The sequence below is a fragment of the Perca fluviatilis genome, chromosome 16 (assembly GCF_010015445.1).
Source record: "Perca fluviatilis chromosome 16, GENO_Pfluv_1.0, whole genome shotgun sequence".
Lineage (NCBI taxonomy): Eukaryota > Metazoa > Chordata > Actinopteri > Perciformes > Percidae > Perca > Perca fluviatilis.
Window position 1 is genome coordinate 6,865,898 of NC_053127.1, and position 21,307 is coordinate 6,887,204.

General features: G+C 41.7%; 1 protein-coding gene across 6 annotated transcripts in view; it reads left to right on the forward strand.

Moving 5' to 3' along the window:
• sgcd (sarcoglycan, delta (dystrophin-associated glycoprotein)) overlaps positions 1-21,307 on the forward strand; it is a 383,518-nt gene that overhangs the window by 212,033 nt on the left and 150,178 nt on the right. For all 6 annotated transcript variants that reach the window (XM_039778324.1, XM_039778327.1, XM_039778323.1 and 3 more), the window contains one exon: positions 11,415-11,600. In XM_039778324.1, coding sequence (XP_039634258.1) covers positions 11,415-11,600 — 186 coding nt within the window. The remainder of the gene's footprint in view (positions 1-11,414; positions 11,601-21,307) is intronic.

Below are 21,307 nucleotides of genomic sequence, written 5' to 3' on the forward strand. Positions count from 1 at the left end.
TTCATCTCGTAGCTGGTTGACTTGGTTCCAGGATCAAAACTCTTTATGTAAGCATGTAATGAAACGTCAATGGAGATATTGAACGGGGAAAAACACTTCTGGAACCAAAGCCATTAAAAAAGTGGGCGGGCACTATCGAGCCCTATACATTAACACATGGAGCGTTTAAGTTCAAGTTCAATACTTTATTGCCAAGTCAACACAGTTGATTGGAATTTGTCTTGGTGCCAATCCGGTTAAAAAAGGCAATACATAATAATAATAATAATAATAATAAATTGAATTTATATAGCGCTTTTCATAGAATCAAAGTCGCTTACATACACAAGAACATACAGTGCATAAAAGACAATCACATAGACAATCATTCAAACCAGTAAAAAGCTGTAAAGACCTTGTGCTATTGCAACTTCCCATAAAGTGTCTGGTGCAGTCTATGAAGTGCATTTGAATAAGGTGTATTTAGAACAGGTTTACTCTGCAAGGTGCCTGAGCATTAAGGAGCCTAATAGTGATGGGATGGTTTGCCCCCTGAGACATTGAAACTCTCTTTCCAGAAGGCAGTAGTTGGAAGAGGGACCTGGCAGGGTGGGAGGGGTCGTCTAGCACTTTCTGTGCTTTATGGCTGGTCCGCGTCCTGTAATTTTGGATGTGGTGTGCACCACCTTCTCCACCTGCTTCCTCTCTGAAGAGGTGGAGTTACCAGACCAGACAGCGATGGAGAAGACTAGCTCGCTTTCCACTGTGGCTCTGTAAAATTGGAGCACTGCATCCCCAGCTACACCAAACATTTGGAGCTGGCGCAGAAAGTGAAGCCTCTGGTGGGCTTTGCTTATAATGAGGTGTTGACCTCCCACTTCAGGGACTTGTGGTGGTGCCAAGAAATTAAAAAAATCTCAGTGTTCCTGGTGCACTAACAATAAACCTCAGTCCGGTTTATTCCAGGGTCTTATTTTTGTAGTTTTGGGAGTTATTCCTACTTGTAATGTTCTTAAAAATGAATGGCTAAGATCTCGGAGCAAGGCAACATTGATCTCAAGATAAACAAGTTGAAGTTGGTTCAGTGAGGAGTTTCATCACATCAGAGTTGCATCACGTTTCTTCTGCTCTCTGCCTCCACTGGCCTGCACGGCTTCAGCGCTACGCTCCGTTGTTGTTGTTGAGAGGGTTATAAAAGGAAAAGGAATACAACTTGTAGTGAGGTTCTGTTACTTCAACCATACACTATAAAATAATTACTCTGGGGGCTCTTTAGATGAGGGAACAAGACAGTTCATAGCAATGGAGGAGTGATGGGGAGCAATTCAGGACGGTATAGCTACTGGATCAGTCCTGGTTAATGGCTAGGGCGGGTACGGTTGTCACAATACCAGAATTTAAAACCTTGATACAATACTAGTATAATATAATGATAGTCATTACCTCTTTCAATACAACAGCAAAAAAATAAGTTCTATGCACACAAAATATGACACTTAATGTGATTGTTTGATTGAAACAACCATACCATACATACAACCATACAACGTAAAAGAGGCGGTGTTTGCACAGCGCGACCAATCGAAAACATCTACCAGAGCCACATATTTTACATAAGAAAAGCAAACTATAATTCTACATAAATATGAAAAACACAGACACCGTTTTACAGGGAAAATGCAACACAGTCGCTGCTTCCTAAAACGGAAAGGAAAGCTGACTAAAAAAGCAGACGCTGTTATGCATAAATCACAATGCTTATCAATATCACTTCCCCATCAGTCAGGCACTAGATCTGACCATAATTAGACTTGTGCTTTCCATAAATTGTCATTGATTTAGCTTATAATTTCAATTGCAACGCTGGCAGTGGTAAGCGATCATGAGAGAAAATAAAAAATATAAAAACATAATTCAAACCAATGTGTGGCATTGGCAAAGCACGGCTCAACAAGCCGACAAATAGCCTGTACGTAATTCCCTCCGCTGAAAATCTATATCTTTCATAAAAATACCCATCAGGCAATGTTAACGGGGTTGTCAGTCTCTAAATGTTTTAAGTTTTCTGAGCGCACCCCTCTCTCTCTCCGCGCACCGAGCTCGTTCGGAGCTTCAGAAAACGGTGACGCCATTATCAATTGAGTGTTGATTGGTCTGTAGGCAGTGCTTTTACACCGGTTGATCTCTAATCTCCGACATAACCTGCTCCCGAGCAGGTTAGGTGTTCAGCATAAGTTACCACGGAGATTTAACCCGGTAACAAGTGATCCACCAAATCTTGCTTCGTAGTCCAGGCCTGAGCTTAGAAATATAGGAAATATTGGATAGGGTAGAACAACACAATGTTGTTCTGTTAAATAAAACATCACATTCATTATTATTTTTACTTTGTCATTTAAAAAAAAAAAAATGTATATATCCGAATACAATACATTTTCTATAGGCTCAGTCTGGCACTTTTTATAAAACAATTCCAATGCTGGTTCCATGGTATCAGAATTTTGGATAATCATCATGGAAACATTAGTTGGTCATGTGACAAGGGCTGGAAAAATTGGCAGAACAGGCAGCCAAGTGACAGTACTCTGATCCAATGGAAATCACAGATGTCAGATTGACAGCACTCAAGCCCAATGGAACGGGCATCGGGGAGGCCAATCATACATACTTGTTGAAATGAGGCATAGAAACTTGTATGAAGAAAAGAGAGATGCCTACTAGCACAGTACGTCCAAATTAACCAAAGAACCACTTAGAAAAGAGCAAACCCTCTAGCTGTTAGCATGTAGTAGCCTCTGCCTCTGTCTTTAGCTACTGTAGATTCTGTTCAATGACCCTAACCCAGCAGTCGGTGAAATGTTTATTAACTTGTCAGTCAGTCGATCACATTTCTCCACTCGCCTGTTCACCCACAAGTTGCAACGGCCAATAAACCGCCTCTGGCTGTCGGCCATTTTGTACATTCATATATTTGTAGCCGTGCAAGCCCCAGTAATGGTGTATCCATTGGCAGCAGCCGTCGGGTCCTGGTACTGATCCACATGTTGTCTATAAAAGTCCTAATGGGGAGCTGCCTGGCTATTTGGCAGCGGGAATAACCAATAACATTTTGTGAAACATTTCTTTCTCTAATCAGAGACAGACTTTGTTTTGGGGCCGTTGGGTTTTCTTCTGAGCGAATAGTTGGCTGAGTAAGAGGCACCGTTGGACAGCAGCAGCGGTGGGTGAAGGACTCAAAGGCCGATGATTTGATTTGCCTCCAATTTGCCTCTTGTTTTCTTCCTCGGTGGCTCTTCAACTCCGGTTTCTTAACACACACCATTATTTAGCGCGTAACCAAGCACCATTTTTTCTTTTCTCAGTCAGCCTGTAGCCTAAGAGCTTATTGAAAAACTATCAGTGCTCTTTGTTCATGAAGGGAGCGTCTGCAGAAAACCCAGAGGAGAGACGAGTTATATTTCATTACTGCAGTACATTTCTTTGATATATGATGCACTTTGTAAGAGAAGGTAGATCCACAATGTAAAACAGAATATGTGTGGAAATAAACCAATCAGGCAATAAATACAGTCATACATCTTGACCAGAAACTTATCAGTTCAGTTCAGTTATCAATCTGTTGTTGTGTTGATTACATTTATCCGTCGGATTTTTAGAAGAACCTAATATTAGTTGTATGTAAATGCTATCTTACGTTCAACTTTAAAGAAATATAGAGAGATAAATATAGTTTCCAAAATATAGACACAGATACTGCTAAAGAAATTTTGCAAGCAATGAGACATTTCCCAAGTAACAATTCCAAGGGCTCCAGGCAACAGTTCACTGATCATATTAGTAAACACAAACATAGCTGCCATGTGCACTCTTCCCTAAATAACCAATTAATGAAACCAGTAAAGAATAAAATGGACATATAATCTCAGTTTCAGGCAAATATATGCACACAGCTATAACTGCTGGTTAATCTCTCACATACATAACTTAGGTCAGTTTTAGTCAGTCACACAGAAACAGGTCCAACCCATCTGAGCTATACTAAGACTATAACATATACAATGATAGTGCCTTTTAATATGCTTTAATTTGAGACTGTCCTACCAAAACAACCTGCATCATTTGTTTCAGCAAATGTCTAATTATGACATGATATATGTACTAATATTAGGGCCATCCTCTTTGGCTAGTTAACTTGTGTTCAAGAGTTCCTCATTCATGTGTTGAGCGCCACCTCGAGGAGCCATGATGTAGCCACACTGGGAGCAGAGAAATCTATGTAGAGCACCTTATTTGATTAATTAAAATATTGATATTTGGCGCCAGCGTATCCATTCTCATATTGCTTGAAGAAGGTCAACGATGTATTGCCGTATCGATATTTTGTCCCACCCTTAATATGTATGTTTAGGCAACCCGTTCCCATTCACAACTCGTCAAATACTGACGCTTGGACAGTGGTTTTCAGCGTCAGATACCGACGCAAAAAAAATCACCCTTTAGCGTCTGTGTGGGACGCACCGGGCAGAGCAGCAACTCGACCGTGGCACTGAAAGATGACGTAGTATTAAGAGCGACAATGGTAGCGAGTAGTATGAAAGACCGGAAATCCGCATAAGGAGGTTAGTTGGGATGGTGGATGGGTTCCTAAACCTAACTGTCCCGTTCTTGTGCCGCTTGTCAGTTAAACGTACGTCCCGACCCAGAGCGTCAGAAAGTGGCGCCAAGAGTCCCGACCAAGCGCGTCAAAATATGACGCCAAAGGGCTTGACGTGAGTCCCGAGAGCGTCCCGACCCAGAGCGTCAGAAAGTGGCGCCAAGAGTCCCGACCAAGCTCGTTCAAAGATGATGCTTAGGTAGACTTTTTGCGTCAATAGCAAACGCCAAAAGGCACCAGATCATTTAGCTTTTTGACGTGATGGAAGTGAGAATGTTTTGGTTTAGGTGACAAAGACTTCTAGCGACTTCTAAGGACTGAATGACGACGCTTGTCCATTAAAGCAAGGGAGTACAAAGGATGACGTCGTCTGTACCACACGAAAAATCCATCTTGCCAGGCTGTCAAGTAATGCGTTTGTGTCCGAACAAATCATCCCCATTCATGGATTTAACTGCATCTTGGTGACGTATGGCGTTTTGAGGAAGCACACGGGACCCAACACTCTGGCTCTACTGACGAGGTAGCCGTCATACGCACATTAACACTTTATGGCTCGAGCTAGGGCTGGGCGATATGGAGAAAATCAGATATCGCGATAGTCTTGTCCTTATACCTCGATGTCGATATTGTGGCGATATTATAGGGTTGACAATCGGTGCTTTAACAAAATATCTTCACAATGAGATTTAAGATAAATAATCTTCAGTAATGTAGATATAATGACTAAGTGGGTAAAGGTAAAAATAATAGAAGAAATAGAACAGCCTGGTAACACAGAAAATGACATCACTTTACTGTAATGGAGCCTTTAACACCAGGAAAAGACACACTTAAGCCATTTACGATATTACGATTTCCAAAATCTAAGACGATATTTAGTCTCATATCGCGATATCGATATAATATCGATATATTGCCCAGCCCTGGCTCGAGCCACTATACACTGCACACCAAGAGATGGTGAAGTATCACTAAAGGTATTACCAAACTGCCAGTGTGTGTGTGTGTATGTGGATCGTATAAAGGCTTACCCGAGAAGTACCACATTTACACATGAATGCGTGAGCGCGCACACACACTCTTCTCCATGTGACTTGCGAGCAGGTGACACTTCTGTTGGAGTCACTGTGAGTGTTGCTCTCCCTGCCAAGCTCTGAAGCGGTCGTCTCCGCAACACCTGGAGGTGCTTGGCAGCTTCCGCAGCATCCTGTTTTATTTTCATTCATTTTGGTCCGTTTTTCCTTTTGTCAAGGACATTTTCCACTTCACTTTATTTCAATTTTTGAAAAACCAGATGTGTCGAGGGCTACACTAAAGCACTTTAAATCTATTTGAATAAATTCAATTTTTTTTCATTACACAGTAATCTTATTTCAGAATAAGAACTATTGTACCGATGCATTTCATTGGACTGGCACACTGACCTCTTTCCTTCTATTAAAATACCTGCATTCTTGCCATAAAATGTGCAGCTAGAGCTGTTGTAAATTTACAGTAATTATTCTAGTAAAACAGACAAGCAGGTCTTGGTTATTCAGCTGTTCTGTACCTTCCCAAGGCTTTGTGTGCGAGCGTACTGTTATAATTACTACAATATAAAAAAAATCATGAGAAATACAAAATGCTACCCAGCTGAAGTTTATATATATATATATACTCACTTTTCTTTTAACATTTTAGTGATTTATTCAATGCTGTTCTCCAAAACTTTGTCTCAAAACTTGAATGTTGCACGACTTTTCCATCTTCTCGCTGCCGTCCGGCTTACCAAATCTTACTGACATGATCTGGCTGGTTTTGAAGTTTGAGTTTCATATCGCTTTCAGGGTCTGTTATCTGAGCCAGGAACGACAAACAAGAAAAAAAACAAATCTAGAGAGAGAGGAAATGGAAAACCTGTCCGTCAGTCTCTGTGTGCGGTTTTTCATTACCGAACTCCTTGGTGTAAACAAATGTCAGAGTTGGCCTGTCCGCTCAACTGGATTCTGTTCAGACGGGGGATTTCACAGGATGGCGGTTTGTCCCTCGTCGTGCTTGCAGATGGGAACGTAAAAGAAAGTGTGATGCAGGATCAGGTGCGTTATTAATCCCCACTCAGGCTGCAGTGCTTTATAAGGATTTTGCCAGAGAGCTGATCAAACAGCCTGGGTTACTTTTGGCTCGTACAGCTGTTTGTCAGTGTATCCGTGTTTGTACTTGAAAAAGTCTGAACCAAACACAGCCTGAGGGACCAGGTACGGCTGTTAAACTGTGAGATCACTAGATACTTCTGGTGGATGAGTGATAATGAAACGACAAATCTGGATCTTAATCCAGACTTAGTTTGATTGGCACTTAGTCTATATCAACGACGTTTCATTTACAGGTATGGGATGTCCCTCACCTTCCTCTTTCTTTGTGTTGGCATTCCAAACTCTCAAGCTGATTTTGGGAAACGTTCTCCGAGCTAGAACCGACAATCCCATGACAGCCATTTTAATTCCAGAGTTGCCTCACTTAGTGCGCATAAGTTCCAACAACAAGTTCCTTCCCCAGGCTATTTTGCAGAGGCGCTGTCGCTGCGTCTGGCGCTTAGTGTCGCCCGAGACGATTGTGATCGGTTTAAAATTGGTTTGTTTTTACTATGGCTGCAGCATGGGTTAAGTGCCCAAGACAAATTTCCCACAATGTGGGACAATAAAGTTAATCTTGAAATGCCAATAAACCAGAGCACGTTTTTCTCCCATCCCAGAATGCTGTGTGGACGAGCCAGAACTTCCTCCGCAGTGCTGTGGAGGAAGGTCTGGCAGTGCGAGACTAATAGGCCCTTAATAATACACTTTTTTCCTTATTTGGATCCAGTTTGAGATGATCTCCGCAGCTCCTGCCATGAAATTGGGTGTAGCTTTTCATTGTCCACAAGAGGATAATTCACCATGGTTTCAGATGATCTTTTCTCTAGCACCAGCATCAAGTCCATTTCCTTAATCACAACCATCACGCCACAATGGCACTTTTGCAACAATGGTAGTTTAAAGTTAACTGGCATTGTGAAGGCTTCTACTATAAGCACATTCTCTCTGACTAGGGCTGCCCCCTCTTAGTCGGTCAGTCGACTCATCTGTATTTTTGGTCTTGGGTGTCCGAGATGTCTTTAGTACATTGACCGAGATTACTTTTTTATGCTTTTCTCATGCTGAATGACTTATTTCCAAGAACCTTATGAGCACATCTCTGGTAAACACAAGATTTAAAATGGCGCTTTTGCATGATTCTTTGTGGAGAAACTCAGTTTTACAGATCTGTCGATTAAATCAACGAATTGATTAGGCAACAATATCGTATGAGTGTTAGAAGATTTTTTTTTTATTGAATACAGCCCTGGGCGCCTGGGTAGCTTACCTTATAGAGCGTGCCCCCATATGCAGAGGCCCAGTCCTCAACGTAGCGGCTCAGGGTTTGAGTCCGACCTGCGGCCATTTGCTGCATGTCTTCCCTATCTCCCCCCTCTCCTGTCTATTAAAGGCTAAAATGTCCAAACAATTATCTTAAAAATAAATAAAAATGAGTACAGCCCTATCTCTTTCCAAAAACGGGTAACTGATTGATTTAAATGTGTCAATGGCCTTTAAATTAGTCAATGGTCAATTTAAATTTTTTTTTGAGATCCCAATAGGAATGGTATTGTGCTCATTGAAGACGGTTTCCCTTCTCGAAACACCAGCTGAGGCAATCAGAGCTTTGAAGGCTAGATTTGGAAAGGAACGAGACCGTCAGGGCCAGCAAAATACAAATGGAAAAACTGCCATGAAAGCGTTACATTTTTTAGCACTAAAACTGATAAGGCTCTAGCCAAAGTCCCTCAGTCTAATACTTTCGTACTACAGGGTGTACTGAACATTGCATCCTCTATGGGACGCTAATGAGCTTTAGGTGTTTTTTTTTGTTTCTAGTTTAAAGTTATCCCAGTTTTTTTCTACTCTCGGAGCACTGATTTCTCTCTTTTATGTCAGCCTAGACATCACAAAGAGACGCCGCTTCATCTCTTTGCATCTCCCGTCAAACAAAAATGAAAATCCGACCGTACACAATGAGATTTCCCCGTTTGTTTTTTTTGCTGACTGGTGCTTTGGAGTCTCCTCTGTAGCTTTCAGCACTTTCTCACCGGGCCCCTGTCCTGTGCCATTTGTTTCAGTTAGCGGGTAATGTGTGTGGTTGTCAAAAACGATTGGCTTTGGTGGTCTGAGCCGCGCACTCCAAAGCACGGTGGACAGTAAATTGTATTTTTCCACAGAGTTATTACGCCATTATCATGGCGCTTGAAGTGAACAATGCCTCGTCGTCTTCACAGGCAGACAATTAGAATCATCATTAATCGGCACTATCAGCACATCATGGGGGCAGAGGGGGAATAATGGAGTTATAGACCACTTATGGGGCAATCAATCAATGCGATTGCAAACTAAACTGTCTTTCATTGTGTCTGGACTGAGTGGCCGGTCAGTATTGGAGTATGGAGTATGTGAGAGGAATGTTTACGGCGTGTAATTTGCACTAATGTTCAGATGTACCCCATCCCTTATCTTAAGTTTTCTACACAGTCTCTGCAGCTGCGTCACAAATCTCCAAGCGATCGTGGGCGGCTCCATCATGGAGGCCCATTGGGTTGCAATAACGGCTGAATATGTCAGCTGACACTGTCAGTGTCAGTGTCACTGTTGCTGTTAATTCTACTCTCAAGCAGGCTCCAGCAGCAAACAGCAGAAAGACACCGTTAGCATCAAGCTGGTAACATTGAGCAGCTAAAGAGACAGACATTTCTCTTAAGAGACCAAATTAATATTGGACTTACAGTTGGGGTTGGGTACCGAAACCCGGTTCCACTATGGAACCGGTTCCTACGCAACCGGTAGGAATCGGAAATCGCAAATTTCGGTTCCTCATTTCGGGTCCACTTAATGTGTCGACTGTAATATTTTCCCTCTGTCGCTCCGAAACGGACGTAAAGATATCACACTTTCTCTGTAGTCTACCGTTAGCTAGCTATCGTAAATGTAGGCTAGTTTTAAAATGCCATATTTTCCCTCTGGGCTCACCAAAACAGACGTAAAAGCATATTAACCATTCACTGCACGTGATCGCTAGTAAACATATTAGGTGACTTAGGTTTACTTATTATATATTTAAGTACTTTAAAAACGTTAATATATTGTTAAATTTAAATAATTTTCAATAAAAAAAACTATAAAATAGCCTTTCCTTGTTTTTCCAGAATCGATTTAGGAATTGGAATCGTTTTAAAAGTACCGGTTCGGCATCGGAATCGTAACAATCCAAACGATACCCAGCTCTACTTACAGTCACCATGACTCTAAAAGAATAATAATGTCGCTCTGTGTCTCCTGGATGTGTAAAAAGGCAACTTTGTTGACATGTTCGATGACATGTGTCAAGGTTGTGTTAGTCTCGCATTGCCAGCTCTATCTCCACAGCGCTGTGGAGTAAGGTCTGGCTTTCCCACAGATGCATTCTGGGATAGGAGGAAGAAAACGCTCTGGGTTGTTTGCATTTCTTTAAACCAATCACAATTGTGTTGGGTGGAGCTAAGCTCGGACACAGCGACGGTGGCTCTGCTAAACAGTCTCGGGAAGGAACTTGTTTTGGTGGAAACATTTGCACCCCTGCAAAAGAAAACGCTTTATAAAATATAAAATGAAGTGAACTGTTTACACGCTACAGTAACGTGAGCTATTTAAATTAGCTGATAAATGGTCAAACCTCATTAACTCTTACCAGTGTATCTCCGCGTGTAGTTCGTCCACAGCAATCCCACCAATTGGTCCCAAAACGTCCCAGTTAGAGAAGAAAAGCCGTAAACATATTCTTTTGTAAATCTTTACAATCATTCCCCGAAAGACCCGAGCAGGCCTGCCTTGTTGCACCATACAGATTGTCTTTAAACCTGGCCATTTTCAGCGTGTAGCTCGCTATCGTGGAGGTTGTTGTTGTTTCCCGAAGCGAAGGGATTTTTTGATTTTGAGAACGGCAACACACAAGAGAGCGGAAGTTAAGTAGCAAAGATGTCAGGATGTCAGGCTTAGGGCTGGGAATCGTTCAAAAATTGACGATACCAATACCGTGACTTCATATACCGGTTCCTAAACGATACTTTTTTATAATACCCATTTCATAAAACAAAAAGAAATTACAACTTGACACATTAGGACACAGATCTTTGTATTTATTGTTCATCTCCTACTACGTGAGCCCCGTCTCTGTGTAACGTAGCCTTTTCCCTGCGCGTCTCTACAACATGTAACGCTAGACAGCCAATCACAGGCATTATTAGATCTTGGTAGAAGCATGCTGCGTGCTGATTGGCTCACTGACGCTGATGAGATTTACTCCCTAGGTATTGAAATTGGGTATTGAATGACGAGGCATTTTTCAATCCTCGATACTTTCTCGGTGCCTAAAAAACGTACTGAATGTGCTACCCAGCCCCAGTCAGGCTTTATCCTGGAAATGTACCTCCGTCGGTCCAGACTAACGTTGTGTTTACAGCTGGTTGCCAACAAGAAGCAACACAAATAAATGCAAATAATGCAGCTGTAACTGAATTCACTGCAACATCTCAGATGAAACGATAGCCCCTGTGTTGATTCCCACACGGCTCAATAGCCCAATAAGAGCTGTTACAAGTAAACGATGTAGTCAGTGCAAACCAGGCTGCAAGTCTGACTGAGTTTCTGTATCAGGTGTTTAATAATTCCTTCCTTTTGCTCTGTCTCCTCTCAAGATGACCCAGGAACAGTGCACTCATAGGAACAATGTCCAGAGTTCAGAGAAACCACAAGTGTACAAAGTGGGAATATACGGCTGGAGGAAACGCTGCCTTTACTTCTTCGTCCTGCTGCTGATGATCCTGATCCTCGTCAACTTGGCACTAACTATCTGGATCCTCAAAGTCATGAACTTCACCATAGTAAGTCACCGTTTGCCCCCCTTTTCTTTTTTTTTTTTATCTGCCATGGGATCTCAACATGTGTGTGTTCGTGCTAATCAATTAGGGATGTCCTGGGGCGCCTCAGGGCGTTCCATTTGTACTCAGAAGTCAGATTTTCCGAGGCCAAAGTTGGAAACATCGCACACAGCCCCTTTGAGTTGAATTGAGATCAGCTGTTTCTCCATAAAGGGGGGAGAGAGAGAGAGAGAAAGTATGTGTGTGTAAGATAGGTTTTTATAGTTTGTCATGAAGATTTTTTGTTTTTGTGTGTGTGTTTATAAGAGCGAAAGAGAGAGAAAGCAATGAACACTTTTTTTTTATTTGTATTATTATTTGAATAGCTTTGTCTCATTAATTTGATTATTGTTGTTGAATTTGTATATATAATTTAGTGTAGTGCTTTTGCAATATTATTCTTGTTACATTCAATGAAGCTAATTGGATAGAGAGAGAGGTGCAAGATTTTTTTTGTGTTTCTTTCTCTCTCTCTCTCCCTCTCTCTTATAAACACACACACACATTAGGCCATGGATACATTCACACTTTTTTTTTTAATTTGTATTCTTTTTTGAATAGCTTTGTCTCATTAATTTGATTATTGTTGTTGAGTTTGAATATATAATTTTGTGCGATGCTTTGACAATATTATTCTTGTTACATTCAGTGAAGCTAATTGAATAGAGAGAGAGACAGACAGACAGACAGACAGAGAGAGAGATAGAGATCTCTGAGAGACAGAGAGAGAGAGAGAGTGTGAGAGAGAGAGAGACAGACATAGAGAGACAGAGATCTCTGAGGGAGAGAGAGAGAGAGAGAGAGAGAGAGAGAGAGAGAGAGAGAGAGAGAGGTGTGCAACAACTAGCAGTTTTTCGGTCACTACATATGTTCTTACCCTTGTGTTGCTAGTTGTGGTGTTGTTTTGGTGAAGCCTAATCGTCTGCTTTACATTGACCTGGCATCCTTTCACAAACGTCTCCATGCTCTACTAGCGGTTCTGCAAAATCCTGCATTATTTATTTAAATGTAGCCTTGCCGCCCCCCACCCCCTCCTGTCATAACTCCGGGCCCCAGAATGGAAGGATAAAACCTTGAACTGAGCTACATCTTCCCACTGCTACCGTACATCAAACCAAAAACAAAACCAATGCTTGGAGCGGAGAATATCAGATATGAACCATGTTAACCGAGGATCACAGAATAAATTATGCATCCATCTCCATTATTGATGCTCAGTTATCACTGCTGGCTTGTTTCCAGACTGAAGTTCCGTCAGCAACGTTCTTGTTCTTTTTATTTCTCGTTGAGGCCCTTTCACTTTCTGTTTCCGTGCCTGAGCAACGCTTCCTCAGATTGCGATCCCAACAAACTGAACGTATTAACAACTTAATTTGTGTTTGACACTGAAGGCGTGCTGACACCAGGGGGCCCGACACGTGCGACTCTGTGTACAGAAGGTTCGTGACAAAAAATCTCTGCATTCAAAAAGACAGAAATATGCTTACACATTTGCTTTGTCATCAGCAAACATCAAGGATACAGTTCATAGCGTTTGTAATGGCACAGACTTCATGAAACAAAATATAAACTACATAAACAGGGAAATACAATGCTGCGTTTAAAGGAACACGCCACCGTTTGTTGAAATACGGTTATTCACCGTCTCCTCTATATTTATATAGGTGGGCAAGCGCATTTTTGTCTCAGTGCATGCATTATCTTAGTCCGGCGCCGCCGCCGCTAGCTTAGCCTAGCGTAATGAATAGAATCCTTTGTTACCGTTAGCATGTCGTGAGTAAAAGTGACCCCAACAAAAACAAAACGCAAAGTCACCCTTTCTGGGTTGCTGGACAACCAAATGCGGCCCGCTGAGCCCCGCGGAGCTCAGTCAGGGCAGCGGCATTTGGTTGTACAGTAAACCCAGAAAGGGTAACTCTGCGCCGGTCGTGGAGCTCCGCGGGCTGCCGATATCTCTGTGCCCGAGTAGCAGTGCTTCGGCTGTAGCCTACTTCCACCCAATATAGTCCCAAGTCAATATCTGCCTAGGAAATCGTCTAGTCTTAATCTGCATTGCTAGTTTTACTCGTTTTACTCGTAATTAGGTTTTGTTTTTGTTGGGTCACTTTTACTCACGAAATGCTAACAGCAACAAAGGATTTCATTCATTACACTAAGCTAAGCTAGCGGCGCCGCCACCGGACTAAGACAATGCATGCACTGAGACAAAAATGTGTTTGCCCACCTATATAAATATAGAGGAGACGGTGAATAACCCTATTTCAACAAACGGTGGCGTATTCCTTTAATGTTCGGATAACAAAAAGGTTATTAATCAAAACTATACTGTAAAACTTTTCACCGTAAATTTACAGTAATATACTGGCAGCACCTTCGCTAGTAAACTACTGTTTATTTACAGTACGCGGACTGTTCTTTTTTTTATTTGAATGTATTTTACTGTAAACAGACATACAGTTTCTAACCGTATTATTTGAATTCACAGTGATATACTGGCTGCAGTGTAATTCCCTCCTTTTCCTTTATTTTCCCAAGATGCATTGGTATTAACGGTAAATACTTGTAATCTGTAACATTCGCAGACAGCGCTGAAATATTATTATTTTCTCCCAGAATGCATTGCCATTTACAGTATGATCCTGTATAGCATTAAAACAGTAATATACTGTGAGATTGTAGCTGTAAATTTACATCAAAGGTGCTTTTGATAGTCTGGTAACCCTTTACTTGAAGGTATCTGCGTAAGAGTGACATGACACTGTCATGAACACATGACACTGTCATGACACATGAACGCTAACCCTAACCATAACTTGTCATGACACTTAATGACAGAAGCGTTGCGTCATAAACGTTTATGACTTGTTCATAATGTTTATGACACGTTCATGACAGTGTCATGTCACTCTTATGTAGATACTAGTCCCATGTGCAAACTGCAAATAGTCATACCTAATGAGTGAAACAGCCTAAGCATGCTCTTTGTTTTGTCTGCTCCGATCTTTTCTCCATCTGGCCCCAGGTGTTTAAGGTTTTATGAACCGGGGATACAGTCACTTTAATCAGTCAATAAATGAGCAATGAAAGAGTAAAACGGCTATTTACTCCAATCAAAGTGCCACGGATTATTAGGTTAAAATATGTGAACATTAATAAAGATGTTTGTGATGATCAAACTATTTTCACTCTCCTTCCACATCTGTAGTACTGCTGGTTTTCAAGAAACCCTGTGAGGTGAGCTCTGAGTCTGCATTGATCTACATTAAAGGTGCTGTAGGTAGGATTGCGAAGATCCAGGATTTAGCCATAAAATGTTAACATCGACAACTTCTTAGTCCCTCCCCCTTTCTGCTAAAGCCCAAAACAGTCTCCTAAGCCCCTCCCCCCACAAGGGAGAATGAATGCGTGTGCATGAGCAGTGAGTAAATATTACAACCCACTAGGACGTTCGGGCATCATCGTATCATAAATGGCGTTATCGTTCTCTTGTCCCCCGTCGGAGAGCGCTTGTTGGATGATTTGATTTGAATGTTCCGTCGGCCAATCAAGAATGGAGTTTTTGCTTTATGCTTTAGAAGGGTTTTTGTTTTTGACATGTTTTTTTTCTATACGCTTTTGACAATTGTCAATGTTTTTGACTTATTGTTTGACTTTTTTGGGACGTTTGACACTTTTTCCACATTTTTTTGACACTTATGTTTGTTTTCGAGGCTTTTAACCTTTTTTTAGGTTTTTCAATGCTTTTTTTTAGGCTTTTGATGTTTTCTTTTTTTTACAGTTTTTTCAAAAATAATTTTTATTTTTTTGCTTTTTTACATTTTTTTCAATGCTTTTTTCTGCTTCTTTTTGTCGCTTTTGAACTTCTTTTTTTTTAAATGTTTATAACTTTTGTTCAATTTTTTTTTTGGGGTTTCTTTTCAAGAGTTAAAACAATTTGTATAGGTAAAAGTTGACTTTTGGGCAATTAGAATTTTTGGTTACACTTTACATGAAGGTATCTACATAAGAGTGACATGACACTGTCATAAACGTTTATGACGTAACGCTTCTTTTAGTAAGTGTCAATCGGTTTTTGTCAATGACAAGTTAGGGTTAGAGTTAGAGTTAGGGTTCATGTGTTCCTTCAAGAAAAGTGTTACCAGATTTTTTTTCACTTAAATAATAAAACCTTAACGTTGTCTCTGTCCCTCTCCCCAGTTTGAGTTTTAGTATTTCTTACTGTCCCTGTCTGCTCCACACGCCGTCTCTCTGCTCAGTAATCCACTGTGGCTGTGATGAGTCAGACACAGATGCAACAGAGTACGACACACGCGCGCACACATGGCCGCTGCTGTGAATAATGCATGAGGTCTGCTTCACAGTGGGGCTTTAATATGAGATCTACATAAATCAGAGAGCAGTTCCTCTGACGAGCTGCGTGGCCTGACACAGCGCTGCACTCCGAGTGTTATAATGTTTTTAATGCGTCTGCCTGCAGATTAGGGAATAGGAAAAACACTTGAAACGAGGTCGATTGGTTTGAACAGGAAGCTTGTAGCTGTAGCTACACCCTCCCCCAGGTGACAGGAGTGACTGACAGGACACAGGTTTTCAGCCTTCTTTGGATCTGTCACATACTGTAGGTTACCATTCACTTTCAAATGAGAACCAGGTTGCTGCAGGTTCTTACATATTGTCCTGCTTTGTGTTGGACATTGAATGTGGACTGGCTTTTCAACGCGGTGGAGCTGCGGGAGACTTGCGCCCAGGAAATTCGAGAATTTTGAACTTTCAAAACTCTCAGGACTCAAAAGTGTCAATGTAGTTTGCTATTGGTGCAAAGGGATGATGTCATAGTTCAACAAAGATGATCCATCGCACAGATTTACTCTGTTGTAGCCAAAGCGCGGTTTTCGGAATGGCACACCCAGCACAGCAGTGAAGTCTTTGGTTACGGGATGTTGTTATCACCCAAATTCATTCTTAGGCCCAGTTCAGACCAAAGGTTCGCGACAAGATGAGTTGAAACTTGCAACGCGCCGGTCTGCAACAATCTAAAACCTGCCAGTTCACGATCCACTTCCGGGGATTGCTTCGGTCCTGCCGGAAATTCCGCCGGATGTCCTTCTTTTCGGCCAGATATCCGTTACCTTCCTCTGTCTTTGTGTTGGCGTTCTAAACTCCGGTGGATTTGTGAGGACTATGGTTAACCGCTCCTCAGATCTCTGCAGGGTAAATCCAGACAGCTAGCTAGACTATCTGTCCAATCGGAGTTTTCTGTTCCACGACTAATACTACTTTTAAACGTACACGTTCCACCAAAACAAGTTCCTTCCCGAGGCTATTTTGCAGATGCGCCGTTGCCCATAACAATTGTGATTTGTTTAAAGAAATGCCAATAAACCAGAGCACGTTTTTCTCCCATCCCGGAATGCTGTGTGGACTAGCCAGACCCTCCTCCGCAGCGCTGTGGAGGAAGGTCTGGCAATGCGAGACTAACAACAATGCGACGAGACGATGTATCATCTCCATAGCAACAACTCTTTTGTACTTCTATTCTAACTTTTGACTTTCAGGCTTTCCGTAGCTGGATATATCATGTGTTGCTTCCACTGTTAAAATGAATGTAACTAACGTTAGTGATAGTGAGGCGCTCGCTACAGTTGCATTTCTAGTCCCTCCAGAAAAACGCGATTATGCGATCGCATAATTCAATGCATAATCAGCCAAAGTCTGCATATTTATGTGGGAGGCGCATTTTTTCCAAATAAGCCGCACTTTCACCGCATAAATTGCCGATTTCCACGCAAAATATGCGGGGCTTGCATGATTTCATAATCGCTGCATTTTCGTTGCAAAAAAGTCACATATATCTTAGCAGAAAGTTGAAAAATGTTGCGTTTACTTCACAAACGAGCAGCCATTTCCCCCTGTTGCCATGGGAACGTTATGAAGTGACGTAAATACACAATGTGAACATCATCGAAAAGCAGGGTGTTGGGGGAATCACTTTTTTTTCTCTTTTTCATCAAACCACAGTTTTTGCAAGTTCCCGCAATTTTTGCAAGTTCCCGCAATTTCATCGCATAAATATCCCGCATATTCCATCGCATTTTTTAAGAAAACGTGCCGCATAATCAAGGATTTTTGCCCGCAACAATCACAAAAAAACTCTGGAAGGAGTGTCTAATGATTGGCAAAAATGTTTTATTTCTCTAATTCGCTGCTTTGTGCTAACGCCGCTCCCTCTCTTCAGTCACTCTCTAGCTCGCTTGACCACATTACTGCGCTAGCGGCTCGTTGAGCCTCCGTCTAAAACCCCATACTGCCATTTCCACCGGCTGACTGAAATAAAATGGAATCAAATGAATCATTTTATTTCTATAGCTTGTAGCGGACTCTACCAGCTGACTTCTCTGTTGGCTGTTGAAACAGGAGACGTCCCTTACGTTCTAAAACCAGTCTCTGGAGACTGGACCAGCTGAGTCGCAGCGACACCATCAGCTGGTTTGAGTCGGGCTGAGATGGCCCAGTTCGGACCCCTGAAACATTTCCTTGCAACGTTGTAAAACGCCAATCGTTGGTCTGGACTGGGCTTAAGGCTTTGGAAACCAGAAACCCAACATTCTGATAGAAACCCATGAACGTATACGTGAAATCAGCAGATGAATGTAGATGTATTCCAGTATTCCAAGCAGGGAAACTGAAGTTTGAGTGAGGAGGAGGAATGTTGGGAGTGCGGGAGGTTAGAGGTATAAAGAGAATAAATATTGACTGTACACCTACTGCAATTACAGAGACGAGTGTTAATAATAAATGGACAAGCAGTGGATATCTGGGGGAATGGTGTTGGTATGGTGTGTTTGGCAGGACGTGAGTCTACTTGTACCAATTGTGTTTAAAAATGTGTATGTGCCATCAAAACCCTAAGGTGTTTAGTTCTTACAGCAATCTCAGTGTATACTATATAGGAGTATGTGAACAGTGTACAAATCTGCAGTATAGATAGCTCTATGCATGTGTGCGTGCTCTCGGATTGCAAGAGTTTTTTGAAATATGAATGTGAATTTCACATTGGCACACATCCATCCACCTTAAATGTCTTTCAGAGAAGCATTCGTTCCCGTCTGACCTCCGGTGCAGCCGAGCAAAAAGAAGGCTATAGATAGAACATCAACAGCATATACTTGTATCTCGTTTTTTAAAGATGGTTTTTCAGTGTTTTTATCTCATCTCTTAGGAGGGACCAAGCTTTCTGTTCAGGCCTCAGTCACTCCGCAACCACTCTCATTTATATCTACAGGGTTCCCCCCCAGTGTATTGCATGCCCAGTGGCCAACCTGGCCTACGTTGCCCCCCACCATGCCTTAGCCTTTATTTTTTAGAAGTTTTTTTTACAGTTGCAGTGGGGCGGTTAGCTTTTAGCACTGACTTCATTTAGGGCTCTATGGCAGGGATCTTCAACACGGCCCCTAGGGGGTCCTCAAATTATTGTTAATTTTTGAAAGTTTTTTCAAAAATAAAAAAAATCTTAACATACATCCAACATATTATTAGCAAATATAAATCCCCACTGCTTACTTGCCTATAGGTAAGGTAGACACTAAGAGAGCCATCCACAGATACAGTTATTCTAAGGATTCGCTGTGCCACATGTATGTTTAACATTAAAACTTGATTTATAAAAACATGCCAACAATTATTAAGCTATTTTAATAGCTTGGTATTCTATGCAAAAAAAGGTGTGTATAAAGGCTTTAGGCCGCCCTACACATTATTGCATATGTAGTAGGGGGTCCCTGCTGCGTCTCTCTTTCAGTTAAGGGGTCCTTGGCCTCAACATTTTTGAAGACCCCTGCACTATGGAATAGGGATGCAACAATTCTGGATTTTGTTGGTACGATTATAGTCTGAAAAATAATCACGGTTTCACGATCATAATTAATTTCATTGCTAATGTATGAAATTACATGAACACTTTAGATTGTATTGTGTTATTTATTGCTGCCTTTTGAAACCGAAATAACACAGTAACAGTTTTGAATGTTTTGTAAATGATCATATGATCAATCATCAACCTTTTTATTTAAATTCATCTGAAAAGATTAGAGACTAGAGGTGAATCAGTCACACCACAAACACAGACAGTGCTGTCCTTCTTGAGAAGAAGTTGGCCCTTTATGGGCTAGAAACGGCCCTGCTAGCTGGTGTGTCTGAAAGTTGGAGGAGCTGCTAGACAAGATGCACCTGTCACAGCATGTTGCCAAGGAATAAATGCGATGAAGAGATCTCTTTATAGCCTTATGTCCCACAGGGGATGAAGAGGAGTAAGTAATTAACGTTTAGTGTTAACGTCAGTGACATGTTTGAGCTGTCGCGGAGTTTTGCCTCGTACAAACGTAACGTTATCGTCAGCTTGCTCACTGTAAACGCCAAACGTCGGCTCCTGACTCGTTAGCTGTAACTGTAATGTTACCGTTAACATTAAACAGGCTAACGTTAGCTAACTGGTAACGTTAACAAGCTAACAAACACTTAACAACAACAAACAATAAAGTCGCTAGCAAGCTTACCAACTTGGGTTTGCAGCTGTCCTGAGGCCAGGGGCTGGCTCTGCTCGGTGTTTTCCTGGAGTTTGCTAACTTTATGTTGGCTAATGTTAAAAAATTGCAGCAGTAAGTTATCCCACCACGGAGAGCCACAGTCACTCGGACAGTCAATACTCGCGGTGACCGGGCTGTGTGTGCGCAAACGCGAACGTTTATGTCGTCAGGCAGATTTAATAAGAACTGCACACACTGCTACACATCACCTGCAGTCAGTTAACACTCGGTGTGGCGGAGCTTTTACGATTAATTAACCGTGACGTTTTACAGCATGGTTAACAGTGAAATTGGTTAAACGCTGCATCACTACTACGGAATCTGTCTTATATATATTTTTTTTAATTCTTAATTTTGTGATGCCATCCATGCTTTTGTTATCACAGAAACTATTGGGCTCTTCATCAAAGCTGCCATCAGTCTGTGACTGGCCCCACCTGGGCCCTGGTCGATAAAAGACACTTGCCACCGGCCTAAAAGACTTCTCTGGGGGAAATAACCTTGCCGTTTGGTTTTAGGACTGACAACTAAATCCTTCTACCAGTAAATCATATGTGCGTGTTCACTGGGGTCTGGTCCTTACATGCACTGCAGCTTGTTGTCGAATTTCCTCCGACTTGGAGCTCTGACTGAGATCACTTTTAGTTATTCCTTGCTATCCATAAATGTATTATTTCCTCTTAACATAGAGACTGGCCTCTGCTCTTCTTTGGGCTGTTTCTCCACCGTAACATTTTGCAGAACGTTGAGCCGCTAGTCGGGAAAAGGGAGCCCCCAGTGGTTCAGGAACAAACATTACATTACATTACTACAAATGTAGTAAGTGATAACAAAACGACAACATCTTGTTACCCAAACCCATCCCAAAGCCTACAACCGATGCCAAGGCTCATTGTCAAAACCCACAGCATGCACACACACACACACGTGCCTGAAACCCAGTCTGAATTTACATGCTGCATTTAGGTCTCGCTGAAGATCCTTCATCGTGTTAAAAAAACAGCAGTGTGTCCTTGTTTTTGCAACAAAATGACTCTTTGGGTATATAATAATGCACATTAAATAACCACAAACACAAACAGAATCAAT